The sequence below is a fragment of the Saccopteryx leptura genome, chromosome 9 (genome assembly GCF_036850995.1).
Source record: "Saccopteryx leptura isolate mSacLep1 chromosome 9, mSacLep1_pri_phased_curated, whole genome shotgun sequence".
Classification (NCBI taxonomy): domain Eukaryota; kingdom Metazoa; phylum Chordata; class Mammalia; order Chiroptera; family Emballonuridae; genus Saccopteryx; species Saccopteryx leptura.
Window position 1 is genome coordinate 54,393,027 of NC_089511.1, and position 24,513 is coordinate 54,417,539.

Genomic DNA, 24,513 nt, shown 5'->3' on the forward strand with positions numbered 1-24,513 from the left:
CAATTCCATTATTGCCCAGTTATGGCCACTAATCTTTTCAACTGATGGGATAGGGCTAGTCGAAAATTCAGAATTACAGTTTTTCTTCAAGTACATTTGAATAATGCATTTTTAAACATTAGCATGGGCATTACACTCAGAAAACTCTTAAAGAATTTTCAGTAAATAGAAGCTACTTTTCTTTATTTTGAATATGTAAATTAGCCTCTATGTATTTTTGTTTCTGCTAAAAGTAAAGCAGTTAATATTATACAACAAAGAGAAACACATCATGATGTTTTCAAATGTTATTCTATTGGGAACCTATTGTAAAAAACTTCCTTAAGAGTGTCTAGACAAAGGGATACTGCTGTCAGGTTTTCTGTTTCGAGGAAGCTCTCAGTGATAAATACACATTGCATGGACTGATGTAGGTCCCATGTCAACAGTTCACTGAACAATATTCCTTCTAGTTTTCTTTTTCTGGGACTATATATCACCTTATACATTCACATAAAGTTGAATAGAATTAAAATTTAATAAGTGCTATTTGACAAAGGTCTTACAGTGATTTTTAAATCTTAGACATTTAGAGAATTGAAAATCTTTTTATACTTTATTCTCATTGGAAAGGAACTCGATGGAATCGCCTTTAAAATGTTCCTCGTCTGATAATAGAAAAAATCTTTGGAGGTATTGAAATACGTGTGCATGAACTCTGGAAAATCTTATAAGAATGCACTCTGGGATTTCTTCTTTTTTCTAAAATGCTATTATAATTCTTTTCTGTAACAAGGGAGGCTAAAAGATCTAGTTAAGATATTTTTTTTAAGTGGGCTGAGTTAAAAGTTCTTGGAGTGAGAAAATGCTCATTGTACTTTTTGGAAATTAAGTTAGCTAAAGGGAGGCAGAGACATAACAAGAGTTGACAAGACTGAAAAAGAGAGAGAAGGAGATAAAATGAAAACAGAAAACAGCCACATATGAGTGAAGGAAGAGCAATCAGAAAGAACTAAGGGATGTTGTTCTAAAGAAGAACAAATAAAAGTTGACATAGAGTTAAGAAAGGTTAAAAGAAAAAGAAAAAAATAGTGGAAAAAGTACAAATACCATGGGCTATTGAGTTTCTATTCTATGCCAGGTATGTTAATAGATGCAGCAGAGAAATTCACAGGCTAGATAGACAGATAATCAAAGAATTATAGTATGTATAAATAAATTATAGTGATTATTCTAAGAACAGAGTGGTCAATTTAATATATAGTGTATAATTGTGCTTGTGTGTGTGTGTAAATATTTTCAGACAAAATAAAAAAATATTGATTAACAATAAAGAAATATTAAGTCTACCTTACTTTAATGCTTTATCATCTATTAATCCTCTTATGTTTCATTTTGCTTTGATATGAACATATGAATTTATATGTATCAATGTGAATCATATATAGCTCCTCATTCATTTTCTAAGTAACTCAAACCTATCTCGGTTTTAAAAATCTTTACTGCCAGAGGGAAAGGGGGGCTGTGGGTGGAGGTGGAAAAGAGCAAAATGAGAATAAATGGTAGAAAAAGACTTGACTTTGGTTGGTGGATGCACAGAGGTGGAATTAATGGTGGGCACACCAGGCTCACGCCTTGGGCCTCAACTTCTGAGAGGCCCCACAAAACCCTAACTTTATACTTTTTCTTAATGACACCAAATTTGGTTTCATATGTACAATTTTAACATTAATAGTACATATTTTTTATTTATTAAAAAATATGGTTAACATGTATTTTTATTTTCCCTGTCTCTCTCTTTTTTTAAGGGATCCAGTATTTTCTTCTGCACCCGGGGCCTCAACCGACCTTAATTTGCCTCTGTGAACACACAATGCAGTATGCAGATGATGTAATACAGAATTGTAACTTGAAACCTGTATGGCTTAATTAACAAATGTCCCCCAATAAATTTAACAAAAATCTAAGACCAACCACAATTGACAGACTTGAACACCCTTCCTGGCAGCCAGTATAAGTGCTATCCTTTAAATTAAGCCCCCCCAAATCCACAGTGTATTGATTTATACTTGTCATGTATTTTTGTCTCTTTTGCTGATATCTCATATGAGCTAGGCAGCAACATTCATGAGGTCAAGGAATGTATCTTAATCATATTTGTATCCCCAGAACTTAGAATAAAACTGGTATATAGTAGATGCCCATAAATACATATTGAAGAAATGGATAAACAATAGGAAGTGGTCATATAGCTTGTCTCATTCTCCTGAAGTTTCCTGGATCGGGATTTATATTAATATACTATCATGAGTCTTTTAGTGCTCTGCATTAAGGCTATAAAATTCAGAGTGTGGCAGCTTGAGATTGTGGCTCTTAGATATATGAGCTGTGTGACATCAAGCAGGATAGCTTGTTATCTTTAAATATTTTGATTCCTTGTTTGCAATAATGAATAATTATAATAATAATTATTATATAATTATAATAAAACTTATTTCATGGAATTTCAACAAGGATTAAATAAAAATATATAGATTTGGCTGAAATTTCCTTTCTTTTTTTAGATTCTTAGAATCTGACTATTCTCAGAAGATTCCGTTTTCTGTAGACCTCTCATGAGTGGTGGTTTTAGTATATCCTTCAATCACTAGGACTTGTGATAGGGTATGTGTTCTAGAACCTTACTTCTGCTTCTCTATTATCACTGCTGTGCCACTCAAAAAAAAAAAAAAAGAAAAAGAAAGAAAAAAAACACATTCTGTATCTTATAGCTACACTCCGTGTCCATTTCCTCTTCCTTTCTCTTTTTTACAACCATTCCAAACTTTCGCCATCAATATGCCATCACAACGAACCCTGTCAAGGTCACAAACAAGCACCGCATTGCTAACTTGATACTCAGTTCTCAGACTTCACAATACTTAATCAGACCTGACACAGCTGATCACTTTCTCTTTCAAATGCCTTCTTCACTTGGTTTTAAGTAAACCATTCTTTTCTGCTTTTCCTTTTGTTAACTGTCTCTATAAAACAGTATCCTTTATGGTTCCTTTTTATCTTCCTAGACATTGATGTCAATATTCTTATGGCTCAGTTCCGGTTACATTTATTCCTTTGATGCTGCTGCTCAGCCTCTCCTGATGGTTACACCAAGTATATTTATATCAAAATATATTAACACCAGCCAACTCTGTTGTCTATGCCTTCAAAATACATCCCTGGTCAACCACTTTTATCACCATTGTCACCTAGTCTAAGGTATCTTTATTTTCTGCCTGGAATACTGTTAATAAATTCTTTCCTGGTCACCCTAACACTGACTGCTAATTATCAACTTGATGGCAAAGAAATTTTATTAAAAGTTGACTGAAATCATTTTAGTCCTCTACTTGAAACACTTGTAGCTTTCCATCTCACTAAAAAAGGACAGTGTTCTTATAGTTGTTTACAAGGCCTTACATAATCACCTTTCCCATCACCTCTCTGATCTTATCTCTACCCCTCTCTACCTCACTCAGCTCAAATTTTTAAATTTGCTTCTGATTGCACATTTTTGTGTGTGTGGCAGAGACAGAGAGAGTCAGAGAGGGGGACAGATAGGGACAGACAGACAGGAAGGGAGAGAGATGAGAAGCATCAGTTCTTTGTTGTGACTCCTTAGTTGTTCATTAATTTATTTCTCATATATGCCTTGACTAGGGGGCTAGAGCAGACCAAGTGACCACTTGCTTGAGCCAGTGACCTTGGCTTCAAGCTAGTGAGCCTTGCTCAAACCAGATGAGCCCGTGCTCAAACTGGCAACCTCGGGGTCTTGCACCTGGGTCTTCCGCATCCCAGTCCAATGCTCTATCCACTGCACTACCACCTGGTCAGGCTGATTGCACTTTCAAACACACTATGTACATATATACAATGGAATATTACTGGGCCATAAAAAAGAATGCAATCATACCATTTGCGACAGCATGGATGGGCCTTACGGGTATTATGCTCAGTGAAATAAGTCAGAGAAAGGAAAATACCACATAATTTCACTTAAATGTGGAGTTTAAAGAATGATATAAACAAAATTTTAACAGGCTTATAGATACAGGAAACAAACTAATGATTGCCAGAGGGGATGCTGGTTGGGGGATTAGATGACAAAGAGAATAAAAAATACAAACTGATAGTTACAAAACAGTCATAGGATATAAGTAAAGCATAGGGAATGTAGTCAATAACATTACAATAAATATGTATGGTGCCATTCGGGCTCTGGAAATATCAGGCAGAACACTTTGTAAAGTACCTGATTGCCTAGGCACTTTGCTATATACCCAAAACCAATACAAAATAATATGAAAAGTAAACTGCAATTGTAAAACATTAAAATAATAATAAAAATAATAATAATCTAGGCATGTCACCATTTCAAGGCCCTTTCACTTACTGTTTGCTGTCTTCAAAGCTCATCTCTAGGAACTTATATGGCTTTGTCTCTCATATTCTTCCAAACTTCGCTCAAAGAGTTTCTTCTTCATATGTCCTTCCCACAGTAACTTTTATAATTATATTCCACTAAGTATTTTTTCTACCTTATACCTGCTTTAAGTTTTGATAGGATGCCTTTCATATACCAACATACTACATAATTTTTTTATTGGTTTTGATTATTTCCTGTCTGACTTTTACATAAAGCAAACCCCATAAAAACAAGAATTTTTGTCTATTTTGGTTTTTTGTTATATCACAACACCTAAAATAGGGCTTGGCATCTGGTAGCCACTAAAAAAAAATACTTATATGAGATACATAAGCTTTTATAACTGAAATATTATGATACTTATATTATGAAAATATTATGCAATGTAAGAAGGTGTGTAGTATAAGTTGTTTGACACATAGGAAGTACTCAATACCTATTAGCTATTATTATTAGAAAACTGATATGCATATAATAGATGTTATATATATTTGTTGCACCTGGATGAATATATGAATGAATGAATGAGTGAAAGAAAATAATAGTAATGTGGTGTTAATATCCTTTTAAAATGCTTTATATTTTCCTTATGAGGCTACTCTGGATATCATGCCAATTGTGGCCCATTGTGGCCAAATCATGGACAAAACCACTAAAATAGTGATGACACAGTTAGCATTGTCCTTTTTACACATTATCTAAGTCTAAGCCTGAACAGCGCTTATCAGTATTACAATTGTTCAATCAAGACACTTAATAAACTCAGAGTAGCTGAACAGTTATCACTGAGCAGTCTAATTGAATAGTCCTGGTATAAAATAAGATCCTAAAAGTGTAGGCAGGATTAGTAGCATAAAGTGGTGCACTGATCTCAAGAATAATCATTGCAATGTGATTCACAAAATTTTGAATGAATGTGCAGAACAGCAGCTGATAATCAGAAAAAAGAAAGACAGGAAACACGTCTGAAAAAAGATCTACTGAGTTTGAGTTTTCCGCAAAGTATTTTATAAACAACACATTAGCATGGAATAAATATTCACTGGATCACTAGAAAAGTTACATGTAATATTTCTTATATGAATATAAACATTATATTTGCCCAACTGGATGCAAAAAAGTATACTGTGTGTAATATCTTTCTACCACAGATATTTATTTTTTGCTTCTGTTCCTATGCCAATGTTGAACAATGTCTGAAAAATCAAATTCTCACTAAATATGTTTTTGAATTGTTGTTTGAACTCCAGATACTATCCATAAAGCTTACCAATTTACTCCCAAATGGTTAAAAGAGACATTTCATCACTCAATGCTTGCTTATTTCAATAACCACTAATTGGATCATTCTTATAGGCACTGAGGGTAACAAAAGCAAGTGAGACAGTCTCTGTTTTCAGGAATTTATAATCTAATATAAAAACAAAAATTATATAACATTATATTATAAAGGGGAAGATGAACATTATTTTTTCAGACTATTGAGGTATAATCGATGAATGAAAGTTGTATATATTTATAGTGTACAACATAATAGATCAAGAATTATACATTGTAAATTCATTACCACATTCAAGTTAATTAACAATTTGATCACCTTACATACTTACTTATTTTTTATTGTGGTGAATACACTTAAGATCTACTCTCCTATTAAATTTCAAGTATATAAAACAGTATTACTAACTATGCATCTAACTCTATGTACTGTATAAGGAAAATTAGTAGAGAAAAAGACTAAAACTGGGATATAATAATCAGAAAATATCCAAATTTATTTTATTATAGAATACTGTTCCTTATAGAAATATAAACAAAAGTGGGATGATTTTAAACTCACTAAAGAGGAAAAGGTAGAATATCCACCAGAAAGATGGAGAAGTCTGATATGAAAATAAGAAAAAATCAGAACAAAGCACCTCTGAGGAAAAGAAAGTTACAGAAAGGCAGATCAATAATGCTGTTTGCTGAAACATAAAAAATTTTTAGAATTTCCCAAGAAAGTAGTTATTGGAGGCCTTAGAGAGTATAGTTTTAGTGGAGTTGTGAGAAAAACAAAATTGAAGAGCTTAAGGAAATTGCAGAAGTAGTGTTAACAGGTATAGGGATTTGACAGGAAAGGACCCAAGTAAGAAAAGCCACCTATTATGAGCTGTGTGAGTCATTAAAGACTCAGAACCCAGCAAGGTTACCATTACATTTCCTCAATTTCAATTTCTATTAAAAGTAGTTAAAATCAGTTCTGTCTCTTTAAACACAGGATTTGAGCAATATATTTCTCAGTGGATTAAAATTGTTTAGGTTGTTAAAACCAGAAAGGGATCATTACATTTATCTGCGTTGTTTGAACACTGAATTAGACCTTTTACTTCCTTTTCCTGTCTTAATAGTACAAATGAGACTATTTGAAGTATACCTTGCTTTTCTAAGCCACCTTGGAGGGAGGAAGGGAGAAGAAACACTCTTGTGTGTGTGTATTTGTGTGTGATTGTGTGTGTATTAGCAGAGAGAGATCTTCTAAGTACAGTAAGTGATCTTATTATCAGAGTTTGTTTGTTTGTTTGTTTTCTGGCTCTTTAGCTCTCTGGCCTTTTAGGAATTCAGATAAGTTTTAAGTGAGCCTATAACTAGAGTATACAGATGTTATTGAGGTAAGCATTTTAGGCAAAAGTCACAGAGTTCATACACTAGACACAGAATTCATATTTCTGAACTTGCTTAGTGAGAAATTGTTGCTGAAACAAGACATGTTTTCAAACTTTGCTCTCAGACTAAATAATTTGGGAGGCTACAAGGATCCACAAGATTACTCATCTTCAGAAAAGAAAGAATAAGAAATGCAAGTGTGGGAACAACTTAAGAAAGAAGACATATTCAAACTGTTGTCTAAAGATGAAATTTAGTTTAGGAAAGTTTTATTGGAATAAGTATTGAGAGTTACATTGTATATTTAGTGTCATCCCATACTAAAGACCACATTATAATGTAATCTGCACAATTTATATAAATCTAATAGTTTACAAAGTTTAATAAAAAGAGAAACTTTCAGGATTGTAAATCAGTCTGTCATGAAAACAAGTTATTCTTAAAAAATAAATTTAACTTCTCAGAATAAAAATATACTCTATAAAAAGGAATAAAAGAGAGCGGTAAACAAGGGAAAGTGTATATAATATATTTAAATTTTTTGACGAAGAATATATGATATATATGGTTTGAGTTTTGTCTAAAATGTGTATTGTATATGTACTAAATGTGTATGTCTTGTGCACATGTATATTTACTATATTTCTCTTGAAGTTCATGTTGTCATAAGAAATCATACTTAAATGAGAAATTAAGAAGTCTCAGAGACAGCCATGCTCATTGAAAAGTACTTAGGTATAATCTCCAATAATCATCTTTAATTTAAGTATAACTGAAATATTCTCAAAATAAACAATTGAATTGTATTATGTTCTGAGAAAGATAATGTTATCAAGAGGAAGATAACTGAATTAAGCTTAGAAATAACAAATTCAAAGAATAAGAAATTTTAGAAAATATACAGCATAATCTAAATGAGACAGTGAGTGTCCCACAAATAAAGTATAGAGTTCATGAAGCAGACATATTGCTATAACAGCACCCTATGTAACATTGTATAATAGCCTGGTAACATGAATAATTGTGGTCATTTACCATAATTCTCCTTGCAGGGCTATTAAGTTTATTCAACCACCTTTTATTAAGGTCTCCAAAGGGGTGCAACACCTCGCTTAGAAAAACAAGTCTTTCAACTCCTTGGATTGCTAATGTTTTCCTTATAATTCTGTTATCTGCATTGTAATTTATATACCATTCTCTTCTAATTAGTATAAGCCACTAGCACTTTACTTCATGACCACTAGATGCATTGATTAAAATAATATTTCCAATTTTTAGTGGCAGAACTTTACTATCAGACTTTAGAACTTGGTCACATACTTAATTGATTCACATGTATATCTCAATATAGACCATCCATGGATTATGTAACAACAAGTATGAAAATGAATGTAAAAATATTCCCAAACTTCACATAATGTTTCATTTGAATCAGTAAGCTTTCCAAGGAAAGGATAATGTCATTTACACTTTTAAGAATGGAATATAATAGCCCTGGCTGAGTATACTGAGGTTGCAGGTAAGATCCCACATCAGGGCATATACAAGAATCAACCAATGAATGCATTAAATAAGTAGATCAACAAATTCATGTTTTTCTTTTCTCTCCCTTCTCTCTCTCTAAAATCAATCAATCAATAAAAAAAATTTTAAAAGAATAAAATGTAATTTAACAAAGATAAGCCTTCAAGGTGTTAGGTAAATTTGGAGAGATATAAGGAAAAAACATACATGTACTGCACAGAAACACAAAATACTCATTTATAAATCAATATGCAAATTTATGAAAAAAGCAGTATAATTATTTATATAAGGGTAATAGCAGGACTAAAACTAAAAATTTTAGTAAACATTAGCCATATATTTTATTTTATTTTATTTATTTATTTATTTATTTATTTATTTATTTATTTATTTATTTTTTCATTTTTCTGAAGCTGGAAACAGGGAGAGACAGTCAGACAGACTCCCGCATGCGCCCGACAGGGATCCACCCGGCACGCCCACCATGGAGCGATGCTCTGCCCACCAGGGGGCGATGCTCTGCCCATCCTGGGCGTCGCCATGTTGCGACCAGAGCCACTCTAGCGCCTGAGGCAGAAGCCACAGAGCCATCCCCAGCGCCCAGGCCATCTTTGCTCCAATGGAGCCTTGGCTGCGGAAGGGGAAGAGAGAGACAGAGAGGAAAGCGCGGCAGAGGGGTGGAGAAGCAAATGGGCGCTTCTCCTGTGTGCCCTGGCCGGGAATCGAACCTGGGTCCTCCGCACTAGCCATATATTTTAGATGCCGTGCTAACCTGTATAAAATTGAGTTTCAGTTATTAGTATTCTAAGGGAACTGAGCCTCAGGAAATGTGATTCTGAGGTTATAAATTGGGACTCTTTATATACTTCTTCTAGTTGTACATTATACAAGGGTTCCAGTCACATCATACATATATGCTAATATATGCAGTATCCCAAGGCCAGGACAGAAGATTTTTGGCATCAGGCTAAACACTTGAGCAGCCAGAGAGAACACTTTTCTTAAACTCATGATGGCTTTCATGGTCTGCACACACTTAGAGAAAATCTCTCTCTCTCTGTTTCTCATAGACACATACACAGTCACACACTCATTGGCACACACATCTTTTTAAACTCCTCTAATTCCTTATTTCAAACTGTAATATATACTACTATGCTATATAGTTATTTTTTAACACATACATTTTCTTTTTTTTATTAATTTTCATTTATTATGTTAACATGAATTCAAGTGTCCCACTCAAGATAACTCCCTCACCCCCAACGCCTTGTTCCCCTTTGCTCTCCTCCCTGCTGGGATTTGCTGTTCTGTTACCTGTATCCATGTGTTATGTATATATAATTTCACTAATCCCTTCACCTTCTCTGATCCCATCTTTTCATCCCCCTCCCCTCTGATAGCTGTCCCTCTGCTCCCTCTGATCATGTCAGTGATGCATATTCAAAATGGACAATTTAAAATGCAGAACAATAAAACATACCCATTACCCATATAGCATTTTCCCTTCTCTCTCTCTCTCCTCTTCATCATTTATTTATAAACTCATAATCAAAACAAAATAAACAAAAACACACACCTGTGCACAACTTGGTTCCTTTACATCACTGTAAATCGTGGTATGCGTAAGGAGAAAGGATATGTTGTACAGATATTTCACTCCACATAACATACAACTTAACAGGTGACCCTGCTTCTTCTGCTTCTCATGGCAACTCCTTCCCAGGCTCCCCACACTCAGTTGAGGATCAGGGAACATTGCCATGCCAACACAATTCTCAGTGTTGGTACTGCATTCAACTGTACTCAAATATCATCATTCTGAATGCTCTGTGGGGGAAAGTGAGACCATAAACTACAAATCTATTAGGTTCTCTAATTTTCTGTCAGTTACCTAAATTATGACTTTTTAATTTAATGTAAATACTATCAATCCTATTTATTAATGCTTTTTAAAATATGTTGTCATCAAACAAATGAAATGTCCATGATGGAATAAGCCATCTACAAATTTTATTACTGAATCTGAAAACTTATCCCAGCAGTTTGAATGAGAAATATAAAATGATTTACTACTTAGCTAAAGTTTTCAAGTAAAAGTTTTGTTATAAAATATAAATCATAATTATACAATATGTTTATCTTTAAAATAGTTTCATACATTTGGCTAAACTGGACTATTTCATTTCAGAATAAAGTGTTTATGAAATAAACAGTTTTCATTTGTGTTTCCTTCCAATGACCTTATCCCTAAATAAGGAAATAAATAGAAAAGCATAAGGAAATGGGTTTTAATTAAAAGACCCCAAAAATTCTATGCTTTAATATAAGAAAAACTTAGACTGATATCCTAATAACCTTGGTGTATTTTAACATGTTTTTCTTTTTTTTTTTTTTTTTTTTTTTTACTTAGTGACAGGAGGAGAGTCAGGGACAGACTCCTGCATGCACCCTGACTGGGATTCACTTGGCAAGCTTATAGAGTGATGCTGTACCCATGGGAGCCCTTGCTCATGACAAATGGAGTCATTTTCTGGCACCTGAGGCTGAGGCCACGGAGCCGTCCTCTGTGCCCAGGGCCAATTCGCTCTAATAGAGCCATGGCTGCAGGAGTGGAGGAGAAGAGAGATAGGGGGAGAGAGAGAGAGAGAGAGAGAGAAGCAAGAGGAGGAGGGTGGAGAAGCAGATGGGCGCTTCTCCTTTGTGCCCTTTCCGGGAATCACACCCAGGACATCCACACACCAGGCTGATGCTCTATCACTGAGCCGACCTGCCAGGACCATCATTTTTTTTAATTATTATTATTATTATTATTACTATTATTTTAATCTAAAGTACTTAACTGTGTATGTAAATCAGTTGTCAACACTCAAAATGGGCCAATCCAACCAGTTTTGGCAAGATATTTTTATTTTTACTTTTTTTTGCATTCTATTATGATTTTGACCATTACTATTGTCTTCCTTCAATTTATTCATATACCTGCATCCCTCAAGCATTTGCGCAAAAGAAGTTGTTCAAGAAAGTCATATTACATATTTTAGCCAAGTGTTATTTTGTGTTCAGACATGATTTGCCTCATTCTGATTTCATTCTCACATACTGAGGGCTCACAATTCTATATTGGCTTTAAAAAATGGTAACCATGAATACTATGGTTCAGACAGTGAAACTTAAAGGAGCATGCATTTATAGTAAATGTGTTCAGGCATGATTTGCCTCGTTCTGATTTCATTCTCACATACTGAGGGCTCACAATTCTATATTGGCTTTAAAAAATGGTAACCATGAACACCATTTTCATGAATAATAAAATAAAAGTGATATCTGAGTCCCAAATTAAAGGGGAGCCAGAGAGAGGTAAAAACCTGAGGGAGACCTAAGGGAACAAAATCATTATTGCCTCTGGGAGCACACTGTAAGACGTCAGTAAGAAAGGAATACTGGAAAGCAATATAAAGAAATTTCTATGAAACAGCATACAAAATTTATGTTCCTCTGCCATAGTTCCTATCTCTTCAATCTTCTTAAGTACTAGTAACCGGGAAAGCTTTCTAACTATGGCTATAAAGAAAGTCACCTAGGAGTGCTGTGTTTTACAGGGCAGCCTTACTGTAAACTATCACTTGGTAGGTGTGAAGTTCCACTCTGCTTCAGAAAGTAGCTTTCTGTAATGTCCAACAGTGACCTGATCATCCTGTTTTGGAGCCTATGCAAGCTCATTTAGAAAGATCAAGTGCTTTAATGGAGATTATTAAAAAAAAAAAAACAACCCACCAATTTATAGCATTACAGGCTCAACCAGAAGTGATTTCCTCTGATTGTCTAAAATTGCACTCTTCAAAAGTACAGGGTTTGTGCCTGACCAGGCAGTGGTGCAGTGGATAGAGCGTCGGACTGGGATGTGGAGGACCCAGGTTTGAAACCCCAAGGTTGGCAGCTTGAGCGCAGGCTCATCTGGTTTGAGCAAAGCTCACCAGCTTGGACCCAAGGTCATTGGCTTGAGCAAGAGGTTACTCAGTCTGCTCAAGGCCCAGGGTCAAGGCACATATGAGAAAGCAATCAATGAACAACTAAGGTGTCACAATGAAAAACTGATGATTGATGCTTCTCATCTCTCTCCATTCCAGTCTGTCTCTATCTATCCCTCTCTCTGGCTCTCTCTTTCTCTGTAAAAACAAACAAACAAAAAACAAACAAACAAAAAAAAGTACAGGTTTTGTGGATGTCAACTGTTAGCAATGGCACTGAATCTTTTCCTGCTTGCTCCATGTGAACATTAAATATACATAAAAAATAGAATGTCTTATGACAAAAAGAAATAGCAAGATACTGATTTGTCATATATTCCTGAGGCACAACTTAAAATGAATTATTTTACTATAAATGCATGCTCTTTTAAGTTTCACTGATCTTTATTTTTGTTTCATAGTAGAGGTTACATTATTTATTTTATTACAACATTTTAAAATGAGTTAGACTGGAGATTCACCATCTTCATAAATGGCAACAACATAAACATTAAATTCAGATGCACTTAAAGTCATCATTGTGCTAATTAGCAGAACTTTTTAGGGAGTAGGTTGTTGACTTTATAAAAATAGTTTCTATAGTGAACTACTCTGCAAATCCCCAAGTAGGCATATTTTTCCAACTACAGAGGACTGAGAAGATCTTGCTATGTGCACAATTTGAACACTGTTTGAGATAAGGCAAAATTAATTCATTTATCTTCAGATCATTCAATTTAACCAAGCAAAGCATACACAAAAAAACAAAAAAAAATGTTTTTGTTAAAAAGCAACATCTAGCATGATAAATTTTCTGCTTTTTTTCTTAACATATTTAACTTGACATATATATATGCAATATCCTACATATCTATTTACACTATATATGTAGTATTCTACGACAGATTCCTTCCATATTGAATTAGCTAAGACAGACACATTTGGGCCACTGTAGACATCATATGTGAAATAGTCTCTAACAAGCTTGATGACTAGTATACCTTCTAAGTGACTAAGAATTAAGTCTAAGTCTTACAAAGTCTAATATCAAGTCTCTATACTCTTTACTCTTTACAAATAAAAAGTAGAGGATGAAAAAATGCAATACATAAAGTGCTAACACTAAAATCATTTATGGCATCTATTTTTGACCCTTTCTGGAAACTTTTCTAATAGAAAATTTTGGTACCTTGTATATTGCTAAGCTTTATCCTAGAGACCTAGACCATTGTTTGTGTTTGTTCACGGCTACTTAATAGAATGTAAAGATTTTTTTTTTATATAATAGCCATTAATAATTTGCTTAGTGAAAATTAGTAAGTGTTATAATGGAGGCCTGACTTTGGATTTTGTATCATTCTTCAATCCTTTTTAAGAAACAAAGTGCATTGGAAACCACTTTGGTAGGGTTATTCTAATTAAGGCAAATTATTGCATGGAGCTATTAACCTTTAAAAATGAACTACAAATTAGCATTACTAATTTCTGTGGTATTTTTTATTTACCATTTAATAACAGAAATCCTAACTAGAGGTCAGAGTCAAAGCAGTCTTACTTACCATCATCATACTGGCCAAAGGAGATTGCAAAGAAAGAACCCAGGATGATTCCTGAAGTTAACCATTTCCAGAGATAAAATTGTTGTAACATTTTTTGTCCAGTTCCACTCAAGGCTGATCTGAAACAACAGGAGGGACAAAGAAACATTTAACAAACTTATTAATCACTCATAGGTAAACACAACTGTCACAGCATAGAAAAGCCTTAATGACTTCACAGTTAATTATTTGTGCCACACTGTCCATTAACAAAGTAACACACATCTGTTTAATGCACTGGAACTCTTTATCCACATGAATTTGTAGACAAATATCTCTAAGTAACATAATGATAATATCAGAGCCATACTCTCTGAGACTCTGTAAGTGAATCCGATGTTAATCAGTTTGTTACTAAATTAGTCTATAGCATAATTCAATTTTAAAGTATAAATTGTTCTGTAACAAATTAAGATGATTAACCATTTGTTAGATCTCTTACATGAAAATTTCAATGCACATTTGTTTTACACAATTAAGTAAAAAGTCCATCATCAAAATGCTAATTTCTGCCTGACCAGGTGGTGGTGCAGTGGATAGAGCATCAGACTGGGATGTGGAGGACCCAGGGTTGAAATCCTGAGGTTGCCAGCTTGAGTGTGGGCTCATCTGGTTTGAGCAAGGCTCAATACTTTGAGCACAGGGTCGCTGGCTTGAGCAGGGGATCACTTGGTCTGCTGTGGCACCCTGATCTAGGTGCACGTGGGAAGGCAACTGATTGGCAGCTAGGGTGCCACAGTGAAGAACTAATGCTTCTCACCTCCCTCCCTTCCTGTCTATCCATCCCTCTCTGTCCCCCCCTCTCTGCCCCCCCAAATATGCTAATTCCTTCTACTACAGTGATAAGAGACTGATTTAAGTATGTTAAGTAAGACTTAATATAAAACAGCATTTCTTTTAAAAGATATGTCTTCTGAATCCTTAGATAAATTTCATTTTAATTGTTTTGTTTTCCTTTGCAACCTCTTTTTAAATAAAGAAACTGCATGAGATATTAGCAGTCAGTGATCATAACAGCAAGTCTTGAGAGAATAATGTCCTTAGTTATTTTCGTAAATTGAAGAATTTATTCACACGAAATTGCTCAAAATGACCTTGATTATAGGTACATAGAAAAGCGATTGAAACTCTGTTCTTCTAATTTACAAGTTTCAAACTCAAACACATACAAGGAACAAGAAGACAAATATAAAAAAGAGTGATTAGCCTAAAGGGACATAGGATGGTCATGGCTGTGATAAATTGTGGAGTGCAGGGTTAGTGTGAAGAGAACAGCTGGTCGTTAACTTCTCTCAATGGTTTTCATGTGGGAATACAAACCAGTATTGATAGGTCTTCTGATTTTCCAGAAGATGGTATAAATCCAAATTTCCATGTGAGACTGCTCAGTGTTTAGACAATTGTTCAATTCTCTTTATAGACTGTTTCTGGCAGACCATACAGTTCTTGGAGGGCCTTCAGTTTATGATTCCTCTAGGACATACTCTGCTAGACTAGTTGTGGATAATGTTCATTAGAATGCACAGAAGAAATATTTAAATTCTGCTTTTACATGCATCTTAATTATTTTATCTTTGGTTTGTTTTGTGCTTCATAAAGTGTATTTGCACAGTAGCATATAGAAATATATAATTCATTTAAAATTACTATAGAAGTACAAGATCAAAATTGCCTTTCCTCAACAGAGGCACAGGCTTTAATTTCAAAGGTCACCACTCTGGATCACACACATTTTACAATAAAATCTATTATTCCTCTGTTTCTTGAAAAACAAATAGCCTTTTTACTTTGGCCATCTACTCTTTTTTCCTTTTTTTCTCTAACTGCTAAAGGACTGAGCCTCTGCTTTTATAACTTCTAGGCACAGATGGTCCAAAGAAAAGCCCGTCTTTAGATATCAAGAGAACATAACAATCAATGTTTACTTGCAAGTAAAATAAAAATAAAATTGACCAATCCTACCAGTTGTAAGTACCAATAAATTATATTGAGTGGGACACTTGAATTTATGTTAACACAATAAATTAAAATTAATAAAATTAAAAAAAAGAATTATACAATGAATGCATAAATAAATGGAACAATAACAAACAATAAAAAGAAAAGAACCAGTAAATTAGAATGTGCTTCTTTTTAAATTCAAATTCTTCAGCTTTTTTGTTATTTGACTTTGAAGAAATCAAATATCTGTTGTCTTACTTTCTTCATTAACAACATAGAGAAAACATAGTACCTAGTTCATATATTTGTTTTGAAGATTAAATAAGTAAATGGCTATCAATGCTTGTTTAGAAGTGAGACTCAGACAAAGTGAGCACTTTGTAAAAAGCTTAATATGAGTATTTTGACTCAGCGTCTATTAATTCTTCAAAGGGTTTTAACCTATTTTTCCTTAATCTGTAGCATAACCTCTAAGGTCAGTATTATTACTTCATTTTGTGGAGAAAACATCACATTCCCTGACTGAAGTTTACAAATTAGTGAGTGACTAAAGAAACAGAGTAGGTTGCAAGTCTGAAACCTCTGTTCAATTCTGTCAGATAAGGATAGAAATTTTCCACCAGAACACATGTGTCAGAAGGTTTCAAGGGCCACAGAGGTCTAAAACAGCCTACTGTTTGCTCCGATACCCTAAGAAATGGATATTGTACCCTTCTTCCCAAACCTAGAGTTTACCCAGAGATTTATGCAAATAATGGCTTCAATTCCCTTTTTAATGTGAGAACATAAGCAGAAAAGAAACACTTAAAGAACATTTATTTGACAATAAAACTTAAAAGAAAAGCAATATCTTAACAAATGACACAAGAACAACTTGATGTCCCTCTTACTAGGTTTTAGTATTATGCTCTCACAAAGTATGCTATTTTCTTTTCTTCTCATTCAAACCATTTGCTTTCATTTAATAGCCTTCAAGATAAAAACAACCTGATGGGTCATAACTTTCAAATCATCAAAGTCACTGCTATTATCATATATATGTTTTCAGAAATAGAACCTCTTGATCCATGATCCTATACATTTTTTTTATTAGATCACATTTTTGCTTTTTAAAACATCATAATAAATACTTGCATAAAAACTCGTTTAGAATAGATATAATACCACTTGGAGTAATAAGTATATCTGGGAGATTGTGTTACACTTGTTTAGTTTTATATAATGAGAAAGACAGCAACTTTCTACCTAATTTTTTACTATTTCTTTTACATATGCATTATTTCAAAGCAATTGGAATCATTTCAATGGGCTCAATATTTTCAGCAAACTGAAAGTTATGACTCATCATGATGACCTGATACCTCACAGAGCATATATTGACTTAATAAGAAAATCTCAGTTCTAAATAAAGATATTAAATTATAGCTCCTGGAAAGATGCTGTCATTCTCTGATCAAAAGACTAAGGACCAGCATGATGAATATACTTATTGTGCTAATAGGCTGACGTTGTAATTTCTGTCATCTAATAAATTGAAACAGATCAAACACTTTAGTTAGTTTATTTCCATTACGGGTTTTACAATCTCTAGAATTCTAGGAAGGGTTCTTATAGAATATAAAACCCCAAATCTTGTTAAGTGATTGTAGAGAAAAAAAGATATTTCATATAACACCTCTATCATGGTGTTATACCTTTATTATACATGCCTATCAAATTCTGTCATAATCTCTCTTATAAATTTTCCTCTGGATCTCAATTGTCCATAATATTATGCTCTAGCAATCTAGAGAATGACCAGTTCTAAAAAGCAATGTGGCTGACCTATAAATACTGTATTTGCCCATGTATAATATGCTCCCTTAATTTTGTATAAGACACACCTTAATTTTGGGGCCTGGAATTTGAAAAAAAAAAGGTGTATTATATAAACTTATTAAACTCAAATTTTATTCATCATAAAATTCATAGAGCTCCTCTTCACTGTCAGCACTCCCATACATTAGCTTGTCCACATTTGTGTCAGATGATGAATCACTGTCTTTAACAATGAGCACAAAAACAAGTGCAAAAAAGCAGGCAATACAAGTAAAAAAAATCTACAACCACTGTATAAGAAATATCCAGTTTTTAGACCCCAAATTTTTCGGAAAAAGTGTGTCTTATACATGGAGAAATAGTTGATTTTCAGAAAATAATGTAATGGGCATATTTAATACTCTGGTATCTAGTTTTGCAAAAGTAATTTGGAAATAGTATTTACTATCAAAAAAAAATTTTTTTTTTTGTATTTTTCTGAAGTTGGAAACGGGGAGGCAATTAGACTCCCACATGCGCCCGACCAGGATCTGCTCGGCATGCTCACCAGGGGGCGATGCTCTGCCCATCTTGGGGCGTCGCTCTGCCTCAATCAGAGCCATTCTAGCGCCTGAGGCAGAGGCCACAGAGCCATCCTCAGCACCCGGGCAAACATTGCTCCAGTGGAGCCTCGGCCGTGGGAGGGGAAGAGAGAGACAAAGAGGAAGGAGAGGGGGTGGGGTGGAGAAGCAAATGGGTGCTTCTCCTGTGTGCCCTGGCCGGGAATCAAACCCAGGACTCCTGCACGCCAGGCCAATGCTCTACCACTGAGCCAACCGGCCAGGGTTACTGTCAAAATTTTTAACTAAAAACAGCTTTCTCAATTATGTTATAATCTTATATGTAAATGGTTTGAGGTTTAGGATATTTATGATATATTTTTTCATTTGGTTAGGAATATTTCACTGCAATTACTCAAGATACAATATATCACTTTGAATTGCACAATATTTGTGTTCCATTTCAGATAAAGCTGATATTCATTTCTCTGGTATTTAATGTTCTCAGAAATTTATTCAACAAACATTTATGGAGGCTCTCTGAGGTACTACACTCTCTTCTAGGCTATTGAAAAATACCAATAAAATAATACCCCTCATAGCTCTCCTCTCATGAATCTTACATACTAGCAACATGAAGAGTGACAAACAATAAACATAAACGTGTTATATAACATGTTAAAAGGTAACAAGTAGCACAAAAATAAAAGCTTGCATTTTCCAAATTTTATACTTAATTCTCATCCAGAAAATTAAGTAAAACTATACAAAGAAAACACAAATGTTTTCTGATAATACAACTGAAGAACTTCACAAGAAAAACATAGCTATTCCAACAACCCTAGCTGAAAGCCACCTCAAAAATATCTATAGCTCAGAATACAGATTGCTGTTATTCTCTTGGAAGGAGAATAAAGGCCTTTCATTTTCAATATAAATCTAAAGACTCAAAACACATAAAGCTGTGCCCTTGACATGTTTATTGCTGCTTCCTGCATCTGGATTGGTTGTAGCAACGCACGGCAAGAACTGCCAAGGCTGACATCATGACAGTTTGTTGTCTGGTACATTTTTGACAATGTTTACTTTTATTTTAAGCCACTCTTCCTGACTACTATGTAAATAATCACTAAATTCTTTGATATATCAAAGTTTGGAGCCCATGGCCAATACTGTGATGAGAAATCCCATATCAATACTCTGTCAGGAAGCAAGCTGGAATCTCTTAGTGAAGTGAGAGTTGTACCTATGCACCTGCCCTTCAACAGCCTATTCAGTCAAACTCTGCTACTTTCAATATTTGACAACATATATATTGTCCTACAAAAACATAATTTGTCACTGCTCTCTATTTCTTGGTAGAAATGTATAATATCCACTAGAATAAAGCAAACGTCTTTTCAAAGAACATTCAACTATCAAACAGAAGACACAAGGCTTCCCAAAGTTACCAAATCTTGCCACACCAAATAATAATTTCCTTAACTGAATGATTGGAAACCTTTCTTCTCCCTCACCCTGGTGGAAAACATCTAATGTTTCTCTGCTACAGAGAATAGTTATCACTCATAAGCATGCCCCAATAAATCATCTTCTGGGTTTTTGTTTTGCTTTTTGCAATTATGAACTTCAAGAAAATAAAATTTCAACAAGTCTTTAAGATATATTCTGTCCTGCCCTGCGTGTGGAAATCCTGGGTTTGATTCCTGGCCAAAGCACATAGGGGAAGTGTCCATCTGCTTCTTGCCCCTACCCCCTCTCTTTTCTCTCTATCTCTCTCTTCCTCTCCTGCAGCTGAGGCTTTATTAGAGCAAAAGTTGCCCCGGGCACTGAAGATGGCTTCATGGCCTTTGCCTCAGGTGCTAGAATAGCTTTGGTTGCCACAGAGTAACTCCCAGATGGGCAGAACATCACCTCCTAGTGGGCTTGCCTGGGTGAATCCAGTTGGGCACATGCAGGAGTCTGTCTCTCTGCCTCCCTGCTTCTCACTTCAGAAAAATACAAAAAAAAAAAAAAAAAGATATATTCTTTCCTTTAAAATAACTTTATATTTTCTCTTATAATTTTATATCAAGCTATATTAAATGTCTATCTATAAGAAATATATTTGTTTTAATTAATTTTATATTACATATTTATATAATATAAAACACTGTGTTTATAAAATATACTTAAATGATATAGAAAATATAATGAAATATATTTGTACATAATATGAAAATGTTATGTATAATATATAATGTAATATAATATATTCATATAACTTTATATTACATTTTTACACATAAAATTTATGTAAAGATATATTGATATTTGATTTAATTTTATACTATACATAATTATTTATTTCCCATTCATATATGCATATTTTTATGCATGAGGTAAATTCTGCTTCCAAGATAGCAATGGCCAGATTGTAGTTAATCCTAGGTAAGGGCAGAAAAATAGCATGGTTTCACTGTGTACTGGGAGAATTAAGGCACATCTACAATCAGGCCCAGACAAACGAGGTTTACCTGGCATACCACAGTTTTGAAGTGTGCCTTGTTTGCTATCCATTTTAAAATGTATCTATGTGGTGATATCAAATAAAGTTGATGAGCCTGACCTATGGTGGTGCAGTGGATAAAGCATTGACCTGGAACACTGAGGTCTCCAGTTCAAAAGCCTGGGTTTGCCTGGTCAAGACACATATGACAGTTGATGCTTCCTGCTCCTCACCTCTTTCTTTTACTCTCTCTCTAAAATGAAATAAATAAAATCTAAAAAATAAATAAATAAAGTTGATGAAAATAATTCCAAAAAAGTGAAGCCATTCCTAAGAATTAATCATTTCAGTTTATATTGTAGATATTAAGTGAGAGTAGTTTAACTCAAAATACACTTCTGGTAGCCACATGATAAACATAAGCAGAGTTAAAGTATAGAATTTCTTCTACAAACTTTGGTGGACTTTTAGAAAAAAATTTTTTCCCCAAAGTTAGAAGCAGAAGGCAGTCAGACAGGCTCCCACATGCGTCCGACCAGGATCTACCTGGCATGCCCACCAGGGAGCGATGCTCTGCCCATCTGAGGCATTACTCCCTTGTAGCCGGAGCCATTCAAGCACCTGAGGCAGAGGCCATGGAGCAGTCCTCAGCACCCGGGCCAACTTTGCTCCAGTGGAGTCTTGGCTGCAGGTGGGGAAGAGAGAGACAGAGAGGAAGGAGAGAAGGAAGGGTGGAGAAGCAGATGGGCGCTTCAGCTGTGTGTCCTGATTAGAATTGAACCCTGGACTTCCACATGCTGGGCCAACACTCTACCACTGAGCCAACTGGCTAGGGCCTTTAGAAAATTTAACCAGTACCTTAACACATGTGGAGGGTGTTTTTATTATTATTATTATTATTATTATTATTATTATTCAGTGAGAGGAGAGGAAGTCAAGACAGACCCCTGCGTGCACCTGACCAGGATCCATCTGGCAAGCCCACTATGGGGCGATGTTCTGTCCATTTTTGGTGTTGTTCTGTTGTTCAGCCACTGAGCTCTTTCTAGTGCCTGAGGCAGAGGCCATGGAACCATCCTTAGCCCCTGTGGCCAACTTGCTCCAGTCAAGCCATGGTTGCAAGTGGGGAAGAGAAGGAGAGAAGTGAGACAAAGAGGGGTAAAGAAGCAGTTGTGTGCCCTGACCAGGAATTGAATCTGAGAAATCCACACACCACACTGACACTCTACCTCTGGACCAACCAGCCAGGGCTGTTTTTATTGTTTTTAATGACAGTTTTAATCACAAAACTCTAAATAGAAGAAAGAGAGATTTTGGTTTTCTTTCAGAGTAATACTCCTCATCAAGAAAACAAATTACTGAAAAATATAATTAGCCTATTTAATTTACAATTAAAAATGTATTCTATTATAAAATAATCAATTTAATCAATAACAGGTATAAACCACATGTTATAATAACCTAGCCATTTTATTTCATTTAATAAATTAAAGTCAAACTTACAAAAAGAAAATGGATTACAAAACTCGGTCCACTATTGCCAACATATTGGATATTTGTTTTAGTGATTAGAGAAGCATTTACTCAATAACAATTTATTATATATTTAGTACATGTCAGACACTCTGCTTCTACAGCAGAAATAAATCAATTTAGTTTCCATATATATTTACTATTGAGAAAATGCCATATTCAATATTTTTGCTTAATATGTTATTTCAAAGTATTTTAGTAAAACAATTCCAAATTAAGGGAGTATTAAAATTTAATTTCCAATTAAAATGGATTTCTATAAAACCTATGTTTTCTGAACTATCATCTCAATACTAGTCTTATATAGAAATATATTTCCCATAATATTATAGAAAATTAACAAGAAATAGTTTAGTTTGAAAGGAGAGCGCTCTCTGAAATGAGAAAAGCCCGAGTATAATTTTATCTGTGGATAACTTAAAAGTATAACCAAGTAAATTTAAAACCAAGTTTTAAAGCTCAAGCAAGTAAATAGATGCTTTTAAAAGGAAACTTGAAGGAGTTCTGTAATGCCATTCTCTGGCATAGGAAACAGATTATGACTAATCCTGCTTGGTGAAGGTTTAATGTCCCAAAGAACACAAATACAGTGGTGAATAAATTATTCTTCTCTTAGAGAAAATCCATTAACAAAAGCCAAAGTATTAAGTCAGGCTAGAGAGATTAACTTTGAAAGTGTGAAAATGCCAGTGATTTTTTGGATGTAGTTTAATATAAAACCCTGGCTTTCAGAGGGGAGAAACTCATGGTGTAGTCCTAGTTCTGTTTCTTCTTTGCCGTATGAATAAAAAAGTAGTAAAAATTTCTGAGAATCTGTTTATAATTAGGATAAAAAAATTTATTTTATTCTGCTGTAGTAAATAGATGAAGATTTAAACAATAAAAAATAATAGGAGCACAAAAGTATTTTTAATATTTACTGAATATGTGTTTACTGAGTATTGATTCTGTGCAGGCACTTTATAAGATAGAGACTATAGTAGATTGAGGAAAAGTAGAAAAGGAGGAGGAAGCAAAGAGAAAAGGAAGGAAAGGATGGATGAAAGAAAAAAAAGAAAAGAGAGGGAAAGATAAATAAAAGTCCACAAGGAATTTTCAATTAATGGGGTGTGAGACTAACACTATGAAGAGCCCATGAATGAATTAGGCATTTGTAAAATTCCTTCTTAAAGATTGAAGGTGGGCTTGACACGCAGTGGCACAGTGGATAGAGCGTTGAACTGAGACACAGAAGACACAGTTTCAGAACCCCAAGGTCACGACTTAAGCGTAGACTCATCTAGCTTGAGCATGAGGTTGCTAGCTTGAGTGTGGGAATATAGATATGACCTCATGATTGCTGGCTTGAGCCCAAATGTCACTGGCTTGAAGCCCAAGTTCTCTGGCTTGAGTCCGGGACCACTGGCTTGAGCAAGGGGTCACTGGCTCAGCTGAAGCACCCTCACTCCCTGTAAAAACACTTATGAGAAAGCTATCAATGAATAACCAAGGTGCCACAACAAGGGATTAATGCTTCTCATCTCTCTCCTTTCCTGTATGTCAATCTCTCTCTCCCCTCCCCTCTCTCTTTCTCTCTCTCTCTCTCACTTAAAAGTGTGAAGGTGAAATCTGTGAGTTTATTCCATCAAGTAAATGAATTTGACTCCCCAGAATCAACACTAAAGGCTTACTTACAAAGACTAAGATTCTTTTCTATATGGATGAAACATAATTTTCGAAAAACAAAATATAGCTTTTGAAAAACTAAGCAAAATAAAACCCCTCACATAAAGATAATTAAAACGGATTTGTGACTTGCTTCTAATAAAGTATGGTAAAGATAACAAGATGTCATTCCTTTAGTTTAGTTAATTTGTATAAGACTCAGTCTTAGCACATTGGAATGAGAGCTATTTTTTGTCTGAGCTTGAAGATGCAAATATTTAAGTTGTAGACTGCCTATGGAGAGGGACAGATGTCCGGGAATCAAAGG

At 34.5% G+C, this 24,513-nt stretch overlaps 1 protein-coding gene across 1 annotated transcript in view; it reads right to left on the reverse strand.

Moving 5' to 3' along the window:
- PCDH15 (protocadherin related 15) overlaps nucleotides 1-24,513 on the reverse strand; it is a 1,001,489-nt gene that overhangs the window by 845,824 nt on the left and 131,152 nt on the right. Inside the window, exon 2 of the mRNA XM_066348814.1 lies at nucleotides 14,184-14,302. Within this exon, the coding sequence (XP_066204911.1) occupies nucleotides 14,184-14,274 (91 nt within the window). The 5' untranslated portion in view covers nucleotides 14,275-14,302. The remainder of the gene's footprint in view (nucleotides 1-14,183; nucleotides 14,303-24,513) is intronic.